Raw genomic sequence first — 17622 nt, forward strand, 5'->3', positions numbered from 1 at the left:
AATGTAACTTTTATTAGCGAGGTAACGAGCACTGTAGAGGGGAGAGGGCCTGTAAAATGTCCTCAGAGATGGAAGGCCTGTTCCTAAGGAATGAGGAATGAGTTAAGCGAGTACAAAGTGTGATTTCACACCTATAGTGAGGGTGGCTGGATGGTGAGTGGGTGGCACGGCTGTTACCCACACGATGCCAGTCTGCCAGGGCACCACCTAGGGCCCTGTACCCCGCCTCCCTTTCCCCCTCCCTTCCTGTGACGCCATGTTTCCCCTTGCCCTGCAACACCAGTGCCCATCTGCTAGGACACGTTAGCCGCTGGCGCCAGGGACTATTTAGCCCGGCGTAATTAGCCCCCAGACACCAGCAGCCTGGTTTTAAACAGATGTGGGGGAGGTAGCGCTAGCAAGGCGACTCAACATGACCAACCAATGTTTGATAAGGAAGGGAGGAGAGGGGGGGGGGGAGGAGAAAGAAGAAGAAGTGACCTAGTTAAAGGGATGATGCAACTCATGTTACAGCACAATGGGCAGTAATGATGACAACCCCACTTGCTCTGACTGTCCGATGCCATGGTCGAGGAAGGATGAGCAGCAGAAATCTAATTAGGCTGTGTCCATTTGCTGTACGACAAGTAAGACTGGGAAAATAAGCACTTTTTAACAGACAAATAGTGATGTTCCGAACAAAGAAAATGCTTAGTCTAAACTCCCCAATGTGATTTCCCTATTCAAGTATTCTCACTGCGTTGTTGTGTTCCAAGGTTGACCTTTAACAGGGGACAGAGAGAGGTTACAGTGTATATGCCCTTGAACCTCATGACCATAATCACACGTGACTGTAACGGCATTGACCTTTCCCTGGCTTTCTCCTTTCCTCCTCGCCATCTTTTTCTCCTTCCCCAGGGTCATTTGAGGGTCCAGACTCTTGTCAAGGCTGTCACTCTAGACAGCCCTCTCCATCTACCGCCCCCGCTGTTGCCATGGCAATGGACGGCACTGCGCTCCGAGGACTGTGTGAGGGGGCAGAGGGAGCCAGCGGACGGATGAACGCTGCAGCATCTTTCCCTAACCTAGGTCAACCTTGCAGAGCTAGTGTAAGTGATGGGAGGGGATAAATGCTGGCCATGTTGCTTGAGGACCAAATAAACTGGCAGGATAACATCAGTGCAGGGATTGGAAATGATGGGAGAGAAAGAGGGATGAAACAAAGAACATAGGTGGAGGCAGCACAATGAAGGAATTATATACTGCCCACATCATTCTCTTTGTTTCTCTCTCAGATTTAACACAAAGGCCAATATCTTAAATTAGGTTTTCCTGTTGTTTTAAAGTAGTAATCATAGCATCTTTGTCTTCCTCAAACACTCACACAAAAGCGCACACACAGAAGCGCACACACACGCACACACACACACACACACACACAGGGAAACGTGACCTGGGGGCAGTCAGTGGAGCAGCACACGTGTAGTACCACAGAGCTTCCAGCCAGCATGAGTCACTCTGAACACCAGTCAACCCAGAGAGAACAATGGCAACCGGTGTGTGAGGTGTCTGTCAAGCACGCACACACTGGCACAGGATGAAGAGCCGCGGATAGAGCAACGCCCCACTGCGCCACCATCAGACTGCCATTTACTTTGTGGTTTTTACCACTGTGGATGCATATTTGCCCAAATGTGTCACATTGTAAATTTTATGGCCGCACAGTTCTATCATACTAATCATTCCAATGTTGAAATGACTGTATTTTTTTTCCAAAGGAAATATAGTTCAGGAGGCCTGCTGGGTATTAGAATAACGACAATTTGAAATACATTTGTGAAATCAGGAAGAACATTTTTCAGCTTATCATATAACTAGAGAAGTCAGTTCTGTTCAGTACAAACTGATACATACTTGAGCAAATTTCATTCTTGACTGCCTGAGAGATACACTCCAGCAGCCCACAGTGGACAAACACCTGTCCATAACACACTCGAACTGGACCTGGCATTCAGTAGTGATTTGGGATGTAGGCTAAAATAAGCACCAGCTTTAAACTTTATTTAGCAGTGACACAAAGTGAGTGGTAATTGAAAAACAACAGTAGGGTAGCACATGCAATGTGCTACAAAAGAAAGAAGGTTTGAGTCTTTGCCCGAGGACTTGTTACTAACATTCTTGCTGAGCTCAAACCAGAAGCTGTAAAGGCTAAATCATGCTGCACTGGATGATGTCAGAGTGGTCCAAACAGGTTGAAACATGGTGCTTGTCAAATATCTTAGAGTTTAACTGTCTGTCATGGTCCAAAGGGGAAGTCAGGGTTGAGTTTTAAGTTCAATATAGCAGATATATCTTCTTGCCATTTGAGGACATTGTTTTGAAAAAAAAAAAAAAAGGTGTTGCACAAAACAAAGCAGAACTGATGCGCAATGTACTGCTTCGTGTTCACAAAAACTAAATGCATAGAGGGGTAGTGTAGAAGGAAAATCAAGGGTCAAGACAAGTTACCCGAATATCATCACAGATGATACAAAGGCTTCGCAGCCACCATCCAGAGCTGAGGCCTCAGAGTCACAAAGACCATTTCATCACATATGCTTTTTCCCCACAGGTACACTTTGCTCACCTTTTAGAAGCCCCCAATTTCAGCTTGGTTTCGTGTGCCATGGTAGAAAACAACAGAACCCTTTTATGGCAGTCAGTGTCATAACCTTTGGCCTACAGGTAACCTCCTGAGCTGCTATTGGCTGATCTGAAACTCAAACAGCCGACCAGCACCACAAATATCAATAACACAGAGCATGGTTTGTTGTGTCCAAGAAATAATTCTGTACTGTTTTTCTTACGTTTTCAAGTGTTTTACACAAACTTAAGAAATACAGTATATCCATCCATCCATCCATCAATCTTTTGCTTAGATTTAGAATTACCTGAAAGCTTAATCAGCAGTTCAGAGGCCACCTTAACGTTGATATCCTGGCTCAGCAAGCTGTTCTTAGACATTGGGCTTCCTTCCCTGGGTTTCAATGGCCCCTGGCGCTCTGTGGCTGCTGCAGCCCCCACTGGCCCGTCCTGACAGAAAGTCGCAGGAAAGCTTGGCTGGACCTGGCTCTGGGACTGGGAGGATGGTCTAGGGCTCAACGCTTCCTCCACTTTGGGCTCTTCCTTCAGGTGGAATGGAGACTTGAGTGTCTCCCTCTGGTTGGCCGCTGCAGTCAGAAAGAAAAGGAATCAAAGGAATGAGAACGAATTAAATCAGACAATTTGAAGAGAAGCAGGAAAAAAAAAAAAAAAAGATACCAGATCAGTGAGGCTTGTAGAGTATTTTTAAAGGTGTACGTTAAGTTTAACCCAGCAGCAAGAGGCAACATGGAGGCTCTACATTTTTTATCACAGCATCTGCCTTACATCTGAGTGTAAGGGAAAAGTTCTCTAAAACTTGCACCCAAGGGTCACATACTGCATCCTGTATACCCCTCATCCTTCAGCTTGTGTTAAGCATCTATGTTACATTTATTATGATGCTAACTGGAACAAAACTAAACAAACACCTGATGTTTAGTGTAATATGCCACAAGGACATTATATCAAGGTTTCTTATGAGTGCAGAGGACTATATATACGCACGCACACACACACACACACCATAAACTATAATACATGAAAATGCTAATTAAATGGAACAACAAAGTGGCCACAGTGGACTTTCACAGTCCTGTCACTGCAACAGACACCACAGTTGGCATGCTGAGGGCCAACACAGAGGGTGCAACCTCATGACTGTCCTTCTCTCTTGGTCTTCAGGGCATCCGCAACAAATTCCCAGTTCTTTTCCCTCCTCTTTTCTCCTTCACACTACTCCCCCCCCAATTACAGTCATTTCTGTACACTTTATTCTCAGCTTTATTCTACTTTAAGTCTTGGTTCCTCATCCCTTCTCGCCCTGGACGTCGTCTGAATCCTCTTCAGGCGTAAGGACATGAAATAATTCCTGTACTTGTGTAGAGCGCGATAGCAATCGGCTGAAGCTTTATCTCTCTTATCATCTGTGCAGCATGTAGCCTAGGTTGGGGAGTGAACTGTCACATGGATCCCTCTGCTCTAAAGTCATCTTCAAGAGAAACTGGGCCACATCTAATCCGCCTAAGATGAATAATTAATAATTAGACATGGAGCAACTTCCGATAGCCGCCAAGAAAAGAACAGCGGGGCAAGCGCCTTTTCTTTGTGTCTCTCAGCACGTTCCACTACACTCTGTACTAAAACAAACGTTTACACAGACCATAGCTTAAAACATTGTTGAATTTTTAAATGGCTATAAAACACAGAGAACTTGTAAAAATATGTTTTATTTCTACAAGTTACTTGATATCCTCGCTTCACGCAGTCCAACCATGGGGAAGGTTAAAGGATACTATTGTTCACTATTGTAACCTGATTTGCTACAGGTGCACCATGCCATTTTTCAGAACCAATTACAGTACTAAGTATTTAATTAAATTAATTCAATCTTAGTAGAGATCTGAATACCTGAAACTTTAAACAGTTACATGAATGTGTGTTGCTGTTAGAGCCATTTCTTGTGTTTGTTGTTGATATTATTAAAAGGAATGCAACATTTTCTTTTATCTTTCTGATTTTATGAGTTAATAACCATTTTACTTCTTTGTAATTCTTTGACTTGTTATGGTTAATTAGATAATAATGATCAACTGCTGTAGAAGGAAGTGTTAGGTGAGCATGTATGTTTACAACCTCATGTTCTCTGCAATGATAAGCAAATGCGAAAGGAGGTTGCTGTCTGTATCTTTATAATTGCCTCTGTTAACTGAGGGTTTTTTTTCTCACATCTGTAATATGATGTAATTGTAAAAGTAATGGCCATGTATTCTGAGATAATACAATTAATTTACAGATGCTCCAACAGACACCACAGTTCGGGAGTTGCTAAAGAGCACTGTATATGGAACGACTTCACCAGCGTCATTATCTGGTATGTTTAAAGTAAAAGAAATGTAGTTGATTCCAAGAAAACGTGACTGTGGGTACCAACAAAACACATCTTAACATCTTATTGACACCCATCCTAACCCTTGACATGTCAACAGTTTTCAAGCAATCTGTACACTTTTACTGTCTGACACACACACAGACACAGGGCATGGATGTAAGAGAGGCTATCACTCTTGGGCAGACTGCTGTCCAGTCTCCTCTGGCCCCAGCAGAGATCTGCTCCGCTCCTCACCCTACCGTCTCACCTAACATCTCTAACCGCCACAGGCCTGCCGCCCCCTGCCCGCATCATCAATCTGTGCCGGCTGCAGCCCCTCTGATTAATGATGATCTATGCCGGAGGGATAGAGGGCTCAGGGACAGGGGATACAGGGCAGGAAAAGGGGACAGGTGCTGGTGTTTTGACCACCCATGTGGTGCCACAATGCCACAGTGCCACACTATGGCGGGCTGGGGTTGCAGTTCAAGAGGGAGAGAAGGAAGAGGTTGAGCGGTGGGGGAGGAGGGAGGGGGCAATGACCTTCAAGTTCAGGGGCAGTGGCGCAGGGTCGCAGGCGGCACCAGCTGGAAATGTCACACCGTCAGATGTCAGCGGGCAGGCTAAGTATAACCTGGTCAGCACCTGGAAGGACGTCCTCTAATTAGAAGCGTGTTGGGCCATGTCGGATCAGACAGGGACAGCACACTTGGTCACCGCCTTACAAACACACATAAAAATACACTCTCCCATTTACCCACGCAGACACATAGTTATCTATATCTCAGGAGAAACGCTTACTTTGTGTGTCAGGCTGCCTTCAAACCATAAGAACATGCTGGGCTGCACATAAGCCACTGACAAACACAGACTCAACACAAACTTAAGATTCTCAAATTCTTCTCCTCTGTGGCCTCACGAGAACAAAAACAACCCCAGGACGTGCACTCACACACAAAGTCACACCACTCCAGTGACCTTTTGGATTGTCGCTATAAATAGAGTGTATTTCCACTAAGAATCTATGTTACAGAGCCCAATGAATTATTTAGTAGCCTAATCCAATGGGCACGTTTTTTTTTTTTTTTCCTCTAAGCTGATGGCTCAATGACAAAAAGCTAGAGCACAAAACCAACAGGAACAATTCAGCCTGCAAGAGCAAGCTTACACTTTGGCCATTTGTCTGTCAGAATTTCACAATCACAATAGCATCATGAGCATCCAGTCTCTGGCAGATCATCTTGTGAAGTGAACACAGATCTGTGGAGGAGATGGGCATCTCTGGGTGACTGGGCATCTCTTCTGTGAGCTTCCTGCCTGTGTGAGTGCGTACCCAGGCCAATGTCAGCTCTCTGTGCATGATACTGTAAGGCTGCTTCTAGCTCCGAGTTGACGATGCCATCAGTTTGTCTCCATGTTATCACACCCCTCTGACACCTGCCACCAATGCTGCTTCCATCGCCGTACTCTGCCCTGTTTCTCTCCCCTTCGCCACGCTTCTCTCTCGCGCCTCATCCGTCTCGCTGCCAGGCGCTTGTCCACTCCGCCTCACCTCTCGCTCCGTGGCCAGGGTTGCCGTCAAATAACTTCATTAGCTTTCCACCTCTGTCACGCCGGCCTGCTCCCCCTCTGACAATTGGCTGCTGTTTTCTCCCGGAGAAAAAAAAAAGCACAGGGCTACGTGGGGCAGGTTGAGAACCCAACAATAGCTGACAGTGTGCTAGACACCGGACAGTGATACTGATGGCTGCAGTGGGGATGTATGGACCAGAGGTCACACACAAAAGGCCTGCCTGTGTCTGCTCATGCAGAGCTGGAAAGCAAGGGACACGCAGATTAAATCTAGATGTTCAAAGAGACAAAACTAAAGATGTGACATTTCAAAATTTTAAAAATTCTGTGCAACAAAGCCCAAATGTGTCTACACTTGAACATGCAATAGATGCCCCTATGGTGTGTTAAAATACAATAAAAATAATTAAGATAATGACATGATTATCTAGGAAATCAAGAAATCCTTAAAAGTACTTAAGATGTTTCATGTGCATTATTAAAATTCTGCCTGTGCACCATTTTCACTGTAGCAAAGCGTTGCATGCAAGATATTCTCTCAGGAAAAAAGATAAATAAGACAACTGCACAAGCATCATGACAGATGCAACACCTCCCACAACCCCCTGCATGCCAATTATTCACACCCAGGCAGGGTCAAGCTCGTTGTGCCTGTGTCACCACAGCGGGGGGTGGCGGGTGGTGTTTGGAGGGTGTGCAGTGCCCACTGTCATTATTAACTCAGGGTCCACTGGGCACAGGGTAGGGGCTGTGCATTTCAAAGTGCCTCGGTGGCTTTCATCTCTGAATCAAAATGTGGATCACACTGGATAGCTAACGGTTGTGTCAGCGTGCAAGGATAAAAATCAAAGGGTATCAGTATAACACTCAATGGAAAGCAGGGCAGTCCAAAAAATGATATGCTTATTATGTCAGAGGTCAGGAAGAGTTCACTGGCTTTTAATGCCTGGGGAACTCAATGCAACTCCCTCTTTGCCTCTTTCTCCCTCTCCCTCACTTGCTGTCACTTTATCTGTCTCTTTTCTTTTTTTTTTTATCTTTCCCTCTCCAGCTTTTTAAACACCCCCTATCCCCCCCAACCCCTCCCTCTCCCAGGTCTTGTGGGATTGAGGCACTGAGACAGCAGTGTAAAAGCAGAAGGGATGAGCTGCTCGTGTACACATTCAATCTGGGTTGGCAGGGAGGTCAAAAGAAATAGAGTCTAGAGGTCCCAGGAGGAACTTCCTCACCTCTCCCTCCCTGGTTGCTCTGTGGCATGGGTAAGTCTCACAAAGATCTGAGCCCAGTTCTTCTCAGTTTCATAACCCTCCATCTTTAACTCCGCCCCCCAACAAAGGGAGAACTTCCTGATCAAAGAAGCAGTATTCATTTAAACCCATCATCATGCATTCAAGTTCAACATCCTCTCGTCCTGTCTTTTTATATCCTTTCTCATTCTCCTTGAATGATGCCCTGAGTAAGATGTCCGCCACTTGACACTGGACTGACATTGCGAGGAGCCATCTTGGCTCCTCTGGGAGTTGCCTGGGCTTGATTGTGCAGTCTGGGAATGAAGTGCAACTGGCACCCAGGGGGCATCCATGTGGAGCCGGGGCGTGCGAGATCGAGGGGGAGTTAACTAAGCCGGCCCAGTCCCCGTGCATCCTGGCGGGGTCACAGGATGGCGCTGAGGGCGCTAATCATTTCAAATTATGAATTCCTTTTTAATTATGAATTATGCATAAATTTTTAATTAATCTAATGTTCCCAGGGTTTTTTCCTCCCAGCCTCGCTCAAGATCTCAATCTAATTACACAGCATTAAGTGGAAGAGTGGCAGCCGTAGCCTCGACCCCAATGCTGAACCTAGGTTGACCTTTTTCCATCAATCCTGCCATCGTCTCCGAGCTCCTCCTTTAATATTTTGCAACATTGTGAAATGCATCTAAACACGGTCCGGACCTAGTATACCTTAGAGCAGCATGTTTGTCAAGTTTTGTTAAAATAATGCTGTATCATTGTGTTATAAAGCTTAGGAACCTTCCATAGCAATTGCAACTTTACCATACTGAATTACACAATACATTTTAAGTCTTAAAAAAGGGCAAGAATTGGGAAACCGATTGGGTTTTTGCACCAAAGCACAGAAGCTCTATGTAAACCACCCTTAATGCAGGACTCCAGAACGACTTCTTCTACTTGTGTGTCATTTTGTGTGACACACTGACAGAGAGAATTGTTAGCAGGAGAAAAATGCCTAGAGGTTACAGATCTTCAACTCTCCTGACAACTGACAAGATGTGGGTGAGAAAAATTAATCCCTCAACGATTGTCGAGGAACCCTTGAGCAAATCATTGAAACCCCAACTGCTTCAATGGCGCTAATCAGCGGCCAACAGCAGAGGACTTAGGGTGTACTACTGGGCAGACGTCAAGTGTCATTTTAACTATGTGCAAAAGAAGCAACGTATCACATAGCATTCATCCTTGGATGGATAAAGAATCTCATAAATGGCAGAAGAATGTAATATCATTTGGGTATCGTAATGACATTCTAAAGCAAATACAGACCATTTATCTACAGGATTAGATATGAACATACTGTACCGCTCTGATTTAGGTCATGACTTTAGTGCTGCACAGTGGCACTTCAGTTGATTTTTATGTGCATGTTCTACTCCGCTGCTACCAATCATGAAGGTACACCCAATGATACACTGTTACCGCATGAGGTGCACTTTAACTGATGAAAAAAAGAAAAAAAATGAATCAGCTCTGTTGACCATTTAGCAAAGCAATATTTAGAGGCATGGAGCAACTTAAGCCTTACTTTTAAAAAGTAAGAACAAAGCTCAATATCCGATTCCAAGCATACCAACAAGGAGTAAGCAGCCTGAGAATGCTCTGTTATTATGCTAAGAATGTCTCCTCTCTTATTCCAACACACATTCGTCGTACACAGAGATGGCATGACACAAGGAGGGTGCCAATAAAATCGGATAGATGTGCTGGGCTTAACAGTATCCACCATTTGTACGTGGATTGAGCCTCAATCATTGAGATGTGTCATCTTTTGAATGATCTCGGGGGTGAAATCCTTCCTGTGTTGATCCCAGTGTTGGATCAGCTGAGCAGATTTTTGTGGGATGTTACTGGGATATTTCAAGCCTTTTAATCTGCAATGGTTTTCAGTAACAATATACATATATACACACACATATATATATATATATATGCACTATATGTGTACTGGCAAGACAGTCTTCTGCTAAAATTTGAATCATAAACACCTTTTGTTATTTGTTATGCTATAAAAAATACTTCTTTACTGTGTCTCTTCAAACTTTCAATGCTTGTTAAATATCAACTTTTAATAATATCAACTTTTGCTGTTGCAAAGGCTACTTACAGGCGCAATGAGAATAACCCTGATCTATTGAGTCAAATATACAATATTTTGTCTTATCCAAATCAGTTCTCTAAGGGCACCTTTTGAATTTTTTGGGTATTTGTCCTAACCAGTTTAAAAAAAGGCAAGTGGTACTTGAAAAGGCTAAAAGTCCATGGCCTACTTTCCTTTCTATACTCATGGGAAAGACACAGAAACAGGTTGTGAATAACCCTGTTTACAAGTGAAGGCATGCCAGATATCCTCAATATGCACAATAATAGTTAAAGTATGAAAAACAATAGCTCAAACATATGTGTCTGGAGATGCACCTAAGACCCACGCAGCGTCATTTGGCAGATGTTGTGTTAACTACTTCGATTCAAAACACCAGTGGGCTTATGCATTGTTTTCCTATATTAGTACCCACAAAAAGTCTAAACACCTTAATGTATTTGTCACTGTCAAAAGCTAAAACTGTCTATTCATTAAATGTTTGAACTAACTCCCAGACATTTTAGGCTCCTGTTGTTTTAAAATCCATTAAAAACAGCTCACAGAAACATACCGCTGCCTTGACCTGAAACGATAAACATAAAACTGTTTACACTTCTTACGAGCGTTATTTCTGGTGACAGTGAAGAATCAAAACAAAAAACTTAAGGAAAAGGGGAGACAACATCTAGCTGAAGATCAGAACAGATGTCTTCACGTTCAAGTCTGGAAGAAGTGAAATACTTCTGATGAAAATGAAACTGCAATGACTGGAGTTGCAAAGTCAAGTTGAGAAAACAGCACAATAAACAAAACAATTATGGATTACAGGAGTCAAGCTGGTAGTGTGTCTGTGCAAGCTGTTTTTCTATGTATTTCTCAAAACCATATTACTCGACGCAATCTGTCTGTATTTGGACAGCAGAAACTTTTAACTGCAGCACAGTACATACTGCACATTGGTGGGTTTTTATAGGCAATTAAAAAAAACTAACACTGCTGTTCTTACAGGCTGGTACCATTATACACAGGGTCCCAAGTTGGCAAAAATATACATATATGGATTGACTGAATTAGAGTTGAAACAATTTGTTGATTACCTAATCAGTCTAGCAACAAAAAAAGTCAACTATTGTGATAATTAATCAGTCAATTGTTGAAGTAATTTCTGAATTAATCTAAAAATGGCCAAAAATGCATTGGTTGCAGCTTTTGAAATGTGAATACTTCCTGGTTTTCTTGTTCTTCTGTGATATCAAACTGGAAATCTTTGATTTTTTTAGTTGGTCAAAAAAACAGATTTTTTCAGACGTCATTATGTGCCTTGCAAACAGTCTAGCAGATTATTGCATAATTAAACTAATTGTTTGTTACAATGGTAGAGTAAATTGTATTTTTCATTTTATAAAATATGTATATAAAAAAAACTAACCTGACAGCTTCATAAGCAGGTCAGTGGCTGTCTTGGTACTGATGTCAGGGCTGAAGAGTGAGGCTGTGGTTGGACCACTGGGACTGGATCTGACCCCGACTCCTACCCCAACTCCAGGTAGGTCCAGGGAGTTGGCACTGCTGCTGGGACGGTCCCTGCACATGCTAAAGGGGGAGAGCACAGACAAATCTCTCTCCTGCGGCTCCTCCTTGATGTGGACATGATTGGAGGAAGCCTCGACCGGAGGCGATGACTGCTGCCGAGTGTCTGAATGCAGCGGCGACACTTCCGTCCCCCTCAGGTCCCCGGAGCCGCTGTCACCCATCAAGGAGCCCTCGCCCTCCGTGTCGGTGGTGAGTTCCTCTTTCACCTTGACGTCTGTGCGGGGGAAGTGCTGGTGGCAGCGCATGTGAAGTTTCAGGCTGAAGTGACGGGAGGAGGTGAAGGGGCAAAGTTCGCACTGAAATGTCTCGCCTCGGTCCTGGTGCTGATGTACCTGGAAAAAGAGGACAGGTATATGTGTTAGATCACTACTTGTCTCTGGCGTTACAGGACAACAAAGGAATGGGAAACATGGGAAAGATGGGATTCTTTGCTTAATTTCAGTCAAATTTATAAGTGAGGTGCTATAACAAACATGCAGTAGTGTTTAATTATGCCATGTAGTGGATATATTACAAGTCTAATTAAAGCATGTGTATCCTTTAATGTTAACAATTATATGCCAAGAGCCATAATAGCATCTAATTAAAGATGATGCAAGTGAGGGTGACAAGAGGTGCCGGGTCATACGATGAAGAAAACCGATATGGTCTCACCTTCATGTGGGACTTAAGATTGTCTTTGCGAGCGCAACGGAAGGGACACAGGGGACACTGGTGGCTTTTCAAGCCTGTGTGGATGACCATGTGTCTCTTCCAGTAGCTCTTGCGTTTGATGACCAGTCCACACACAGGACACTGGAATGGTTTGCCGCCATCCTCGGGAGAGCCTTGAAGACACAGAACATTGTTACCATTTACAAAAATAATTCAAAGAATTTTAAAAGCCAGTCATCAGTCTTTTAGTATGTAGAAATATGTACTATGCAGCTGAAACCTTTGTTACTGTAAAAAAAAAAAAAAAAAGCATGCCTCTCCAAATACAGACTACAGTATTCACAGATCTGGAAGAGACAACTACTCCACACCTAACGGTGAAAACTATCAAGGGAAATGCCAGCTGGAAGCAATGGAACAATGGAAGTAAAAACTCAAGCATGTTTTAGTATCTCGATTATTGTTGTTGGCTTCATATCCGGCATCCATTACTGTTTAATTGGTCTTATTAGAAAGAGGCATGATTGCATTACAAATTCTACAAGGGACTGTCAGGATGGCTTCATAAGTATTCCAGTGCCGTTCCTTGAAAAACATCTGGTAATCAGTGTTTGGTGAAATTACTGTGCTCAGCCATTCATTGACCTGAGGTGTAAAACCTCGAGACTGCCTATTTGCAACAATAAACCGCCATCTGCGGCCCAACCTCTCCAAGCACAGCAGAGATCACAATGCAAAAATGACTTCTGCTTATTCTGAGTTGAGCTGAGTGAAGCGGAAATAAATCAGGAGAGAAATAATGTGTGTAAGTTTAGTACCTTCATTTTCGTGTTTAACATGTTTGTTCCCTATGTAATCACAACCATGTTTTAGAAAAAGGGAGTAAGCTTGGCTTTTACATTCCAAGTGCGCAACATACCCATGCAATACAGTTTTATAGTGGAACTGGCAAGGGACGACAATAAAACAAGACATGACAGTCAATAATCAAGGTCACATTTTTCAGTCTGGCGACCAAACAACTACCTGCATTTTTACAGCGCTGCTCGACCTTGACGGCTCACGGGTTAGAGCAGACCCCCTTTTTAGCATGCAGATCACAGAATATTACATCGACTGCCTCATCTGTCTGAAGTCAATTTGATCCAGCCATTTTAGATTTGGCGGGGTTGCGACACAATCCCTCAAAAGTGCCCATCCATCTCCCTGAAAACATTCTGTTCTCCCTAAAGGCTACTTAGTAAGAGCCTGCACTTTGAAGCTTTCTCTCTCCCTGTGCAAGAGTGAGATCTTTGTGTGCACCCTTGTTTGGGTTATGTGTCTACATCAGAGTACACACTTGCAGAATATACTGCATGGCCATTTGTGAGTAACTGAAAGAGAGAGCATAAGAGGGAGAGCGAAAGAGAGAGTGTACATGCACGCATCTGTATCCAGTCAGTGGAAAGTATGATGTGTTTGGCCTTAAGTCTGCTGTGCTGATCAGTGCAGAGGGCTCTGGTTAGTGGGGGTTGAAGCCAGGAGGAGGCTGCCGAGATGGATATGGACTCCAGGGCTCCCCACTGTGCCGAGCACACACTGACGGCCCCCTTTTGGCAGCACGCACATCCTAGCACAAACGAGCTGGTCTGGGAAGGCAGCGAGGTCTCAGTCGGAACCCCCCGTTGAGCCCACAGACCATTTCCCAGACTAGAAGGCCAGCCAGGACTGTTTTCTCTCGGCTATGCTCTCTGCTCGGCTGACAGTTAAGCTGAGGCTACACTACCCACTACTTCATCGCCAGTGAGGTGAGAACAAAACCATTACAAAACTAGAGAAAACATGTCATGAAAGTTCAGAATTGTGGTTTTTCTGATCGTACTTTGGTGACAAGTAAACCTGCTACTCCCCCACACAAAAGACTTGTTTTAATCTTTTTGGAGTCACACTTCTATTTTAACATTAGTTCTAATTTATTAGTACTAAGAGTTCTAATTTGCATTTGCATGACACAAGTGGTGTTACTGCTTTGATAAATGCTGAATGGGGAAGAAGTATAATGATAGGGGAAATATTTCTCTTGAACTTCAGGTACATTTGCACGATTATTTTTCAAAAGAAAGGGGCTTGGTGAAGGCTGATGAAAAGTTTCCATAAATAAAGGGGAAATTAAATGTTCTTGAACCTTCGTAGTCTCTTTCTTCTATACAAAAAATAAGGACATTTACTTTCCTTGTCGCAACCTTGTTTGAGCTTAAACAGCCTGATTCAGTGTTTAAGTCAAGGCAACAATTGAATATGTTTTAGTGTTTTGTGACTGTGCCTCAATAAAGGGAAAAAAACTACAACTTTTAACTGGAATAATATGAAAAAAAATTAACCTAAGCTGAGGTCTACTCTTATTATCTGTATTGGTGTGATCATTAATTTGTTGATGTAGTATTACTGTTGCTATGTGTTATGATTACCTGCTTGGCTGTTGGGTTTGCCTCTGCCCTTTGGGGTAGAGGGCAATAGCAACTCCAGGCTCTGGGTGGGTGTATTGGGTGTGGAAGCCTTCTGGTTCTTGTCAAGCAGGGGCTTCACATCCTCTTGGAGGACCCCAGCAGACGCCAAGGAGGAACTATCCTTCTTCTCTGCCAGGAGGTTTCCCGCTGCCCTGGCTGCCACCTCTTTGAGCAAGGCAGCAGAGGAGGTCATTGACACAAGTGAGAGAAAGGAACTGGCTGAGGCTTGGTGGTCAGGAGCAGCACTGGCCGTTGACGAGGCTTGGCTCCGCTCACTGACTTTCTTGGAAAGTGCAGCGAGGGTGGAGCTAGCTGACTGTGGGCTGAACGGAGAGTTGAAGGCATCAAAGCGCACCACATCATCTCCTCGACCACCCCCTCCGAGGGCGGGCACTGCAGATGAGGCAGAGGTGGAGGAGGAGGAAGAAGTCGTTGAGGAGGCCACGGCATTCTTGTCTTGAAGTACAGCATTCGCTGCTGCTTTTAACTTCTGGATTGCAGAGTCCGGGGACAGGCTGGAGCCGCAGGGCGTGGAGCAGCTGGCCGGTGGCCACTTATCTGCAACACCTGCCCATACGAAGCCACTGCCGTTGCTAGGGGTGACAGAGTTAAAGGGGTCAAGGGGCTCTTGTTTAATGTTGGTGACTGAGGGTGCCAAGGAGGCTGGTGAGGCTGAGCCGCTGTTATTGTTATTGGCCAGTTTTCGGGCAAGAGCACTTAACTGCTGGGCATGGTGGGAAGACGGGGAGAGGGTCAAAGGTGGGGCTAGACCTATTGGAGGAGACTCTCCTCCAGCACCCCCCCTCGATGACCGACCCAGGAGCTCCCCAGTGTCAAGTTTCAGCGACCCAGCCTCTAGGAGGCGCCGTAGGTTGCTGCTGAGGGGTTTTCCCAGGGCACGAGATGCAGCCTCACCATACAGTGATGATACTACAGAAGAGAGTGTGTCCTGGGCCGAGAATGCACCTCCATCCAGTCCAAGAAGTTCCAAAGAGGCACGATGGACGGGTGTGGGGCAACCCAATGAGCTCTCACCTCCACAGGTATCTTGGTCCCCGGACCCAGTGCTGACTCCAGGCCGTTCATCGGGAGAGGAGCCCTGGGGCAGGAGGAGCTCATCCTGGGTGTCTCCATAGGATGACGACTCTGAGCGTGTGTCAGAAGCATTCCCAAACCAGCCTTCCTCCTCCACAGGACCGTCATCAGGCCCCCCATCCTCGTTGCTGTCCACATCTGGAAGAAGTGAGAGAACACGCAATTTACCGTGAGGGAACAAAAAGTATTGGGACAAAGATATCGCCATGTTCATGCGAGTGAACAATTAGACTGGCCATTATCTTTCAACTAACATGAGCATCCTAAATAAGATTTGAACAACTATTATTAAGAGTTAAGTGGAGGGCATAGTTATAGCCTTTGGCTGACGGCAGCTAGGATTTAACATTGGAAATTACTATTTACTATTCAATTTTATTTCCCATCCTTGCTTGTCTGATATTGCAGAGCAATTAGTGGAAGCCAAACTGAGACTACGATTTTGAGCGTTCATAAACGCAATTGCCTGGCCAAACCCAAATCAAATGGCCACTTAGAGCTGCAAAAATACACTTCAGTGCTCAGCAAGGAGACCACTAAAATGACTTCCAACAGAAATTCAACCTCTTTCTTATATAATGGCAGCTTTCCACGAAGGCGCATCCAAGATGTTTGAGTAATTTAGATTTTTCTGTCCTTTTTTAACCATATTTTTCCCACCCTTGGTCTCGAAGAGTCTAGTAAAGGGGTTACCATGACAACGGGTCCTTCTGGGAGGCTAGACAGCAAAGATTAGGGTAATGGAGGTTACAGAACTAGATTAATATTCATGAGCCTGCAGATACCACCGGGGAGCCAATAAGGATAGGGTTAAGGTCACCAAGGGTCATTAATATACACTTCATGTATCAATATTCATAAGCAAAACATTACAGCTTGCCAGACAAGGGCGAACAAAGAAAAGTGAATATTCCTGATACATATTAACAAACCTCCATAAGAATATGTCAAAAGCACCAAGCCTGGGCAAAGCAAAATGTCAAAACTGACTTTTTTTCCCTCCTCTTTGGGTTACTGTACACAACCTCACAAAACATCTGATAAAAAGGAATTGGCTGAGATTTCTGCAAAATAAATGAGCACTCATACAGTTGCAGAAAACATGAGGCAATGAAAGAATTATTTTAAATGTCTCACACACCAAAATACATATATCCGGACACCAAAGCTGTCTTCACCCTCGCGACCCTGACAGAGGCCTGGTGGGTCTGCTCTGTGTTTACAGGCAAAGGCAAAACGGTTGCCAGGCAACCCAGCCCAGCAACCTGTTGGGATCATTAGAGTTTGCTGACATCTGGCCAGCATGGCTCACCGTGGTCCACAAAGGTGACCACGATCACAACCCACTATGACCGCTACTCTCTTGCTGCAACAGATATCAAACACGGCTTACACACAATAACATCTTCTCATCTCTGTCTCATACATACACACTTCCATCTTCTATTTTTTAGTAAAACATAACCAAGAGCTGACAGAAAATGTCAGATGCCAAAAGCCAACGCAACGGATTATGTTATAATATTGGCCTTAGGGCTTTCCAAACTGTCTATAAACCCACGTCTAATAGACTTCAGCTAGACAAACAATGCAAGATGTAAGAGACTGACGAGCATAAACAGCATGCATGACCCTTCTCATTTGTTATGACTGTGGTAAAGGTGAATGAAAACGCCATAATGCACTGATTGTGAACCCAATGTCCTATGCTCCTTTGAAGCCTTTTTGCCACCTGAGTAGGGTTAACAGGAAAGAAAGAGAAGGAGAGGGAGAAAGAGCCAGTGAGTCATGCAGGGCAGGGCTTGACCCATTTCCATGTGACATGCGAAAAGCAGCAAGAGCCACTAATGGCTGTAATGTGGTTAGAGGGAAATCGCTAGATTGCTGACC

At 44.4% G+C, this 17622-nt stretch overlaps 1 protein-coding gene across 3 annotated transcripts in view; it reads right to left on the minus strand.

The window, feature by feature from the left end:
• Positions 1–17622, minus strand: part of znf827 (zinc finger protein 827) — a 64501-nt gene that overhangs the window by 28081 nt on the left and 18798 nt on the right. For 2 of the 3 annotated variants that reach the window (XM_051384435.1, XM_051384437.1), the window contains exons 2-5: positions 14599–15870; positions 12152–12324; positions 11334–11829; positions 2910–3188 (exon numbers count right to left, since the gene is read on the minus strand). In XM_051384435.1, the coding sequence (XP_051240395.1) occupies positions 2910–3188; positions 11334–11829; positions 12152–12324; positions 14599–15870 (2220 nt within the window). The remainder of the gene's footprint in view (positions 1–2909; positions 3189–11333; positions 11830–12151; positions 12325–14598; positions 15871–17622) is intronic. The other variant, XM_051384436.1, reaches the window with a different exon arrangement.

This window comes from Dicentrarchus labrax, unplaced genomic scaffold, assembly GCF_905237075.1.
Source record: "Dicentrarchus labrax unplaced genomic scaffold, dlabrax2021, whole genome shotgun sequence".
In the NCBI taxonomy this organism is placed as follows: domain Eukaryota; kingdom Metazoa; phylum Chordata; class Actinopteri; family Moronidae; genus Dicentrarchus; species Dicentrarchus labrax.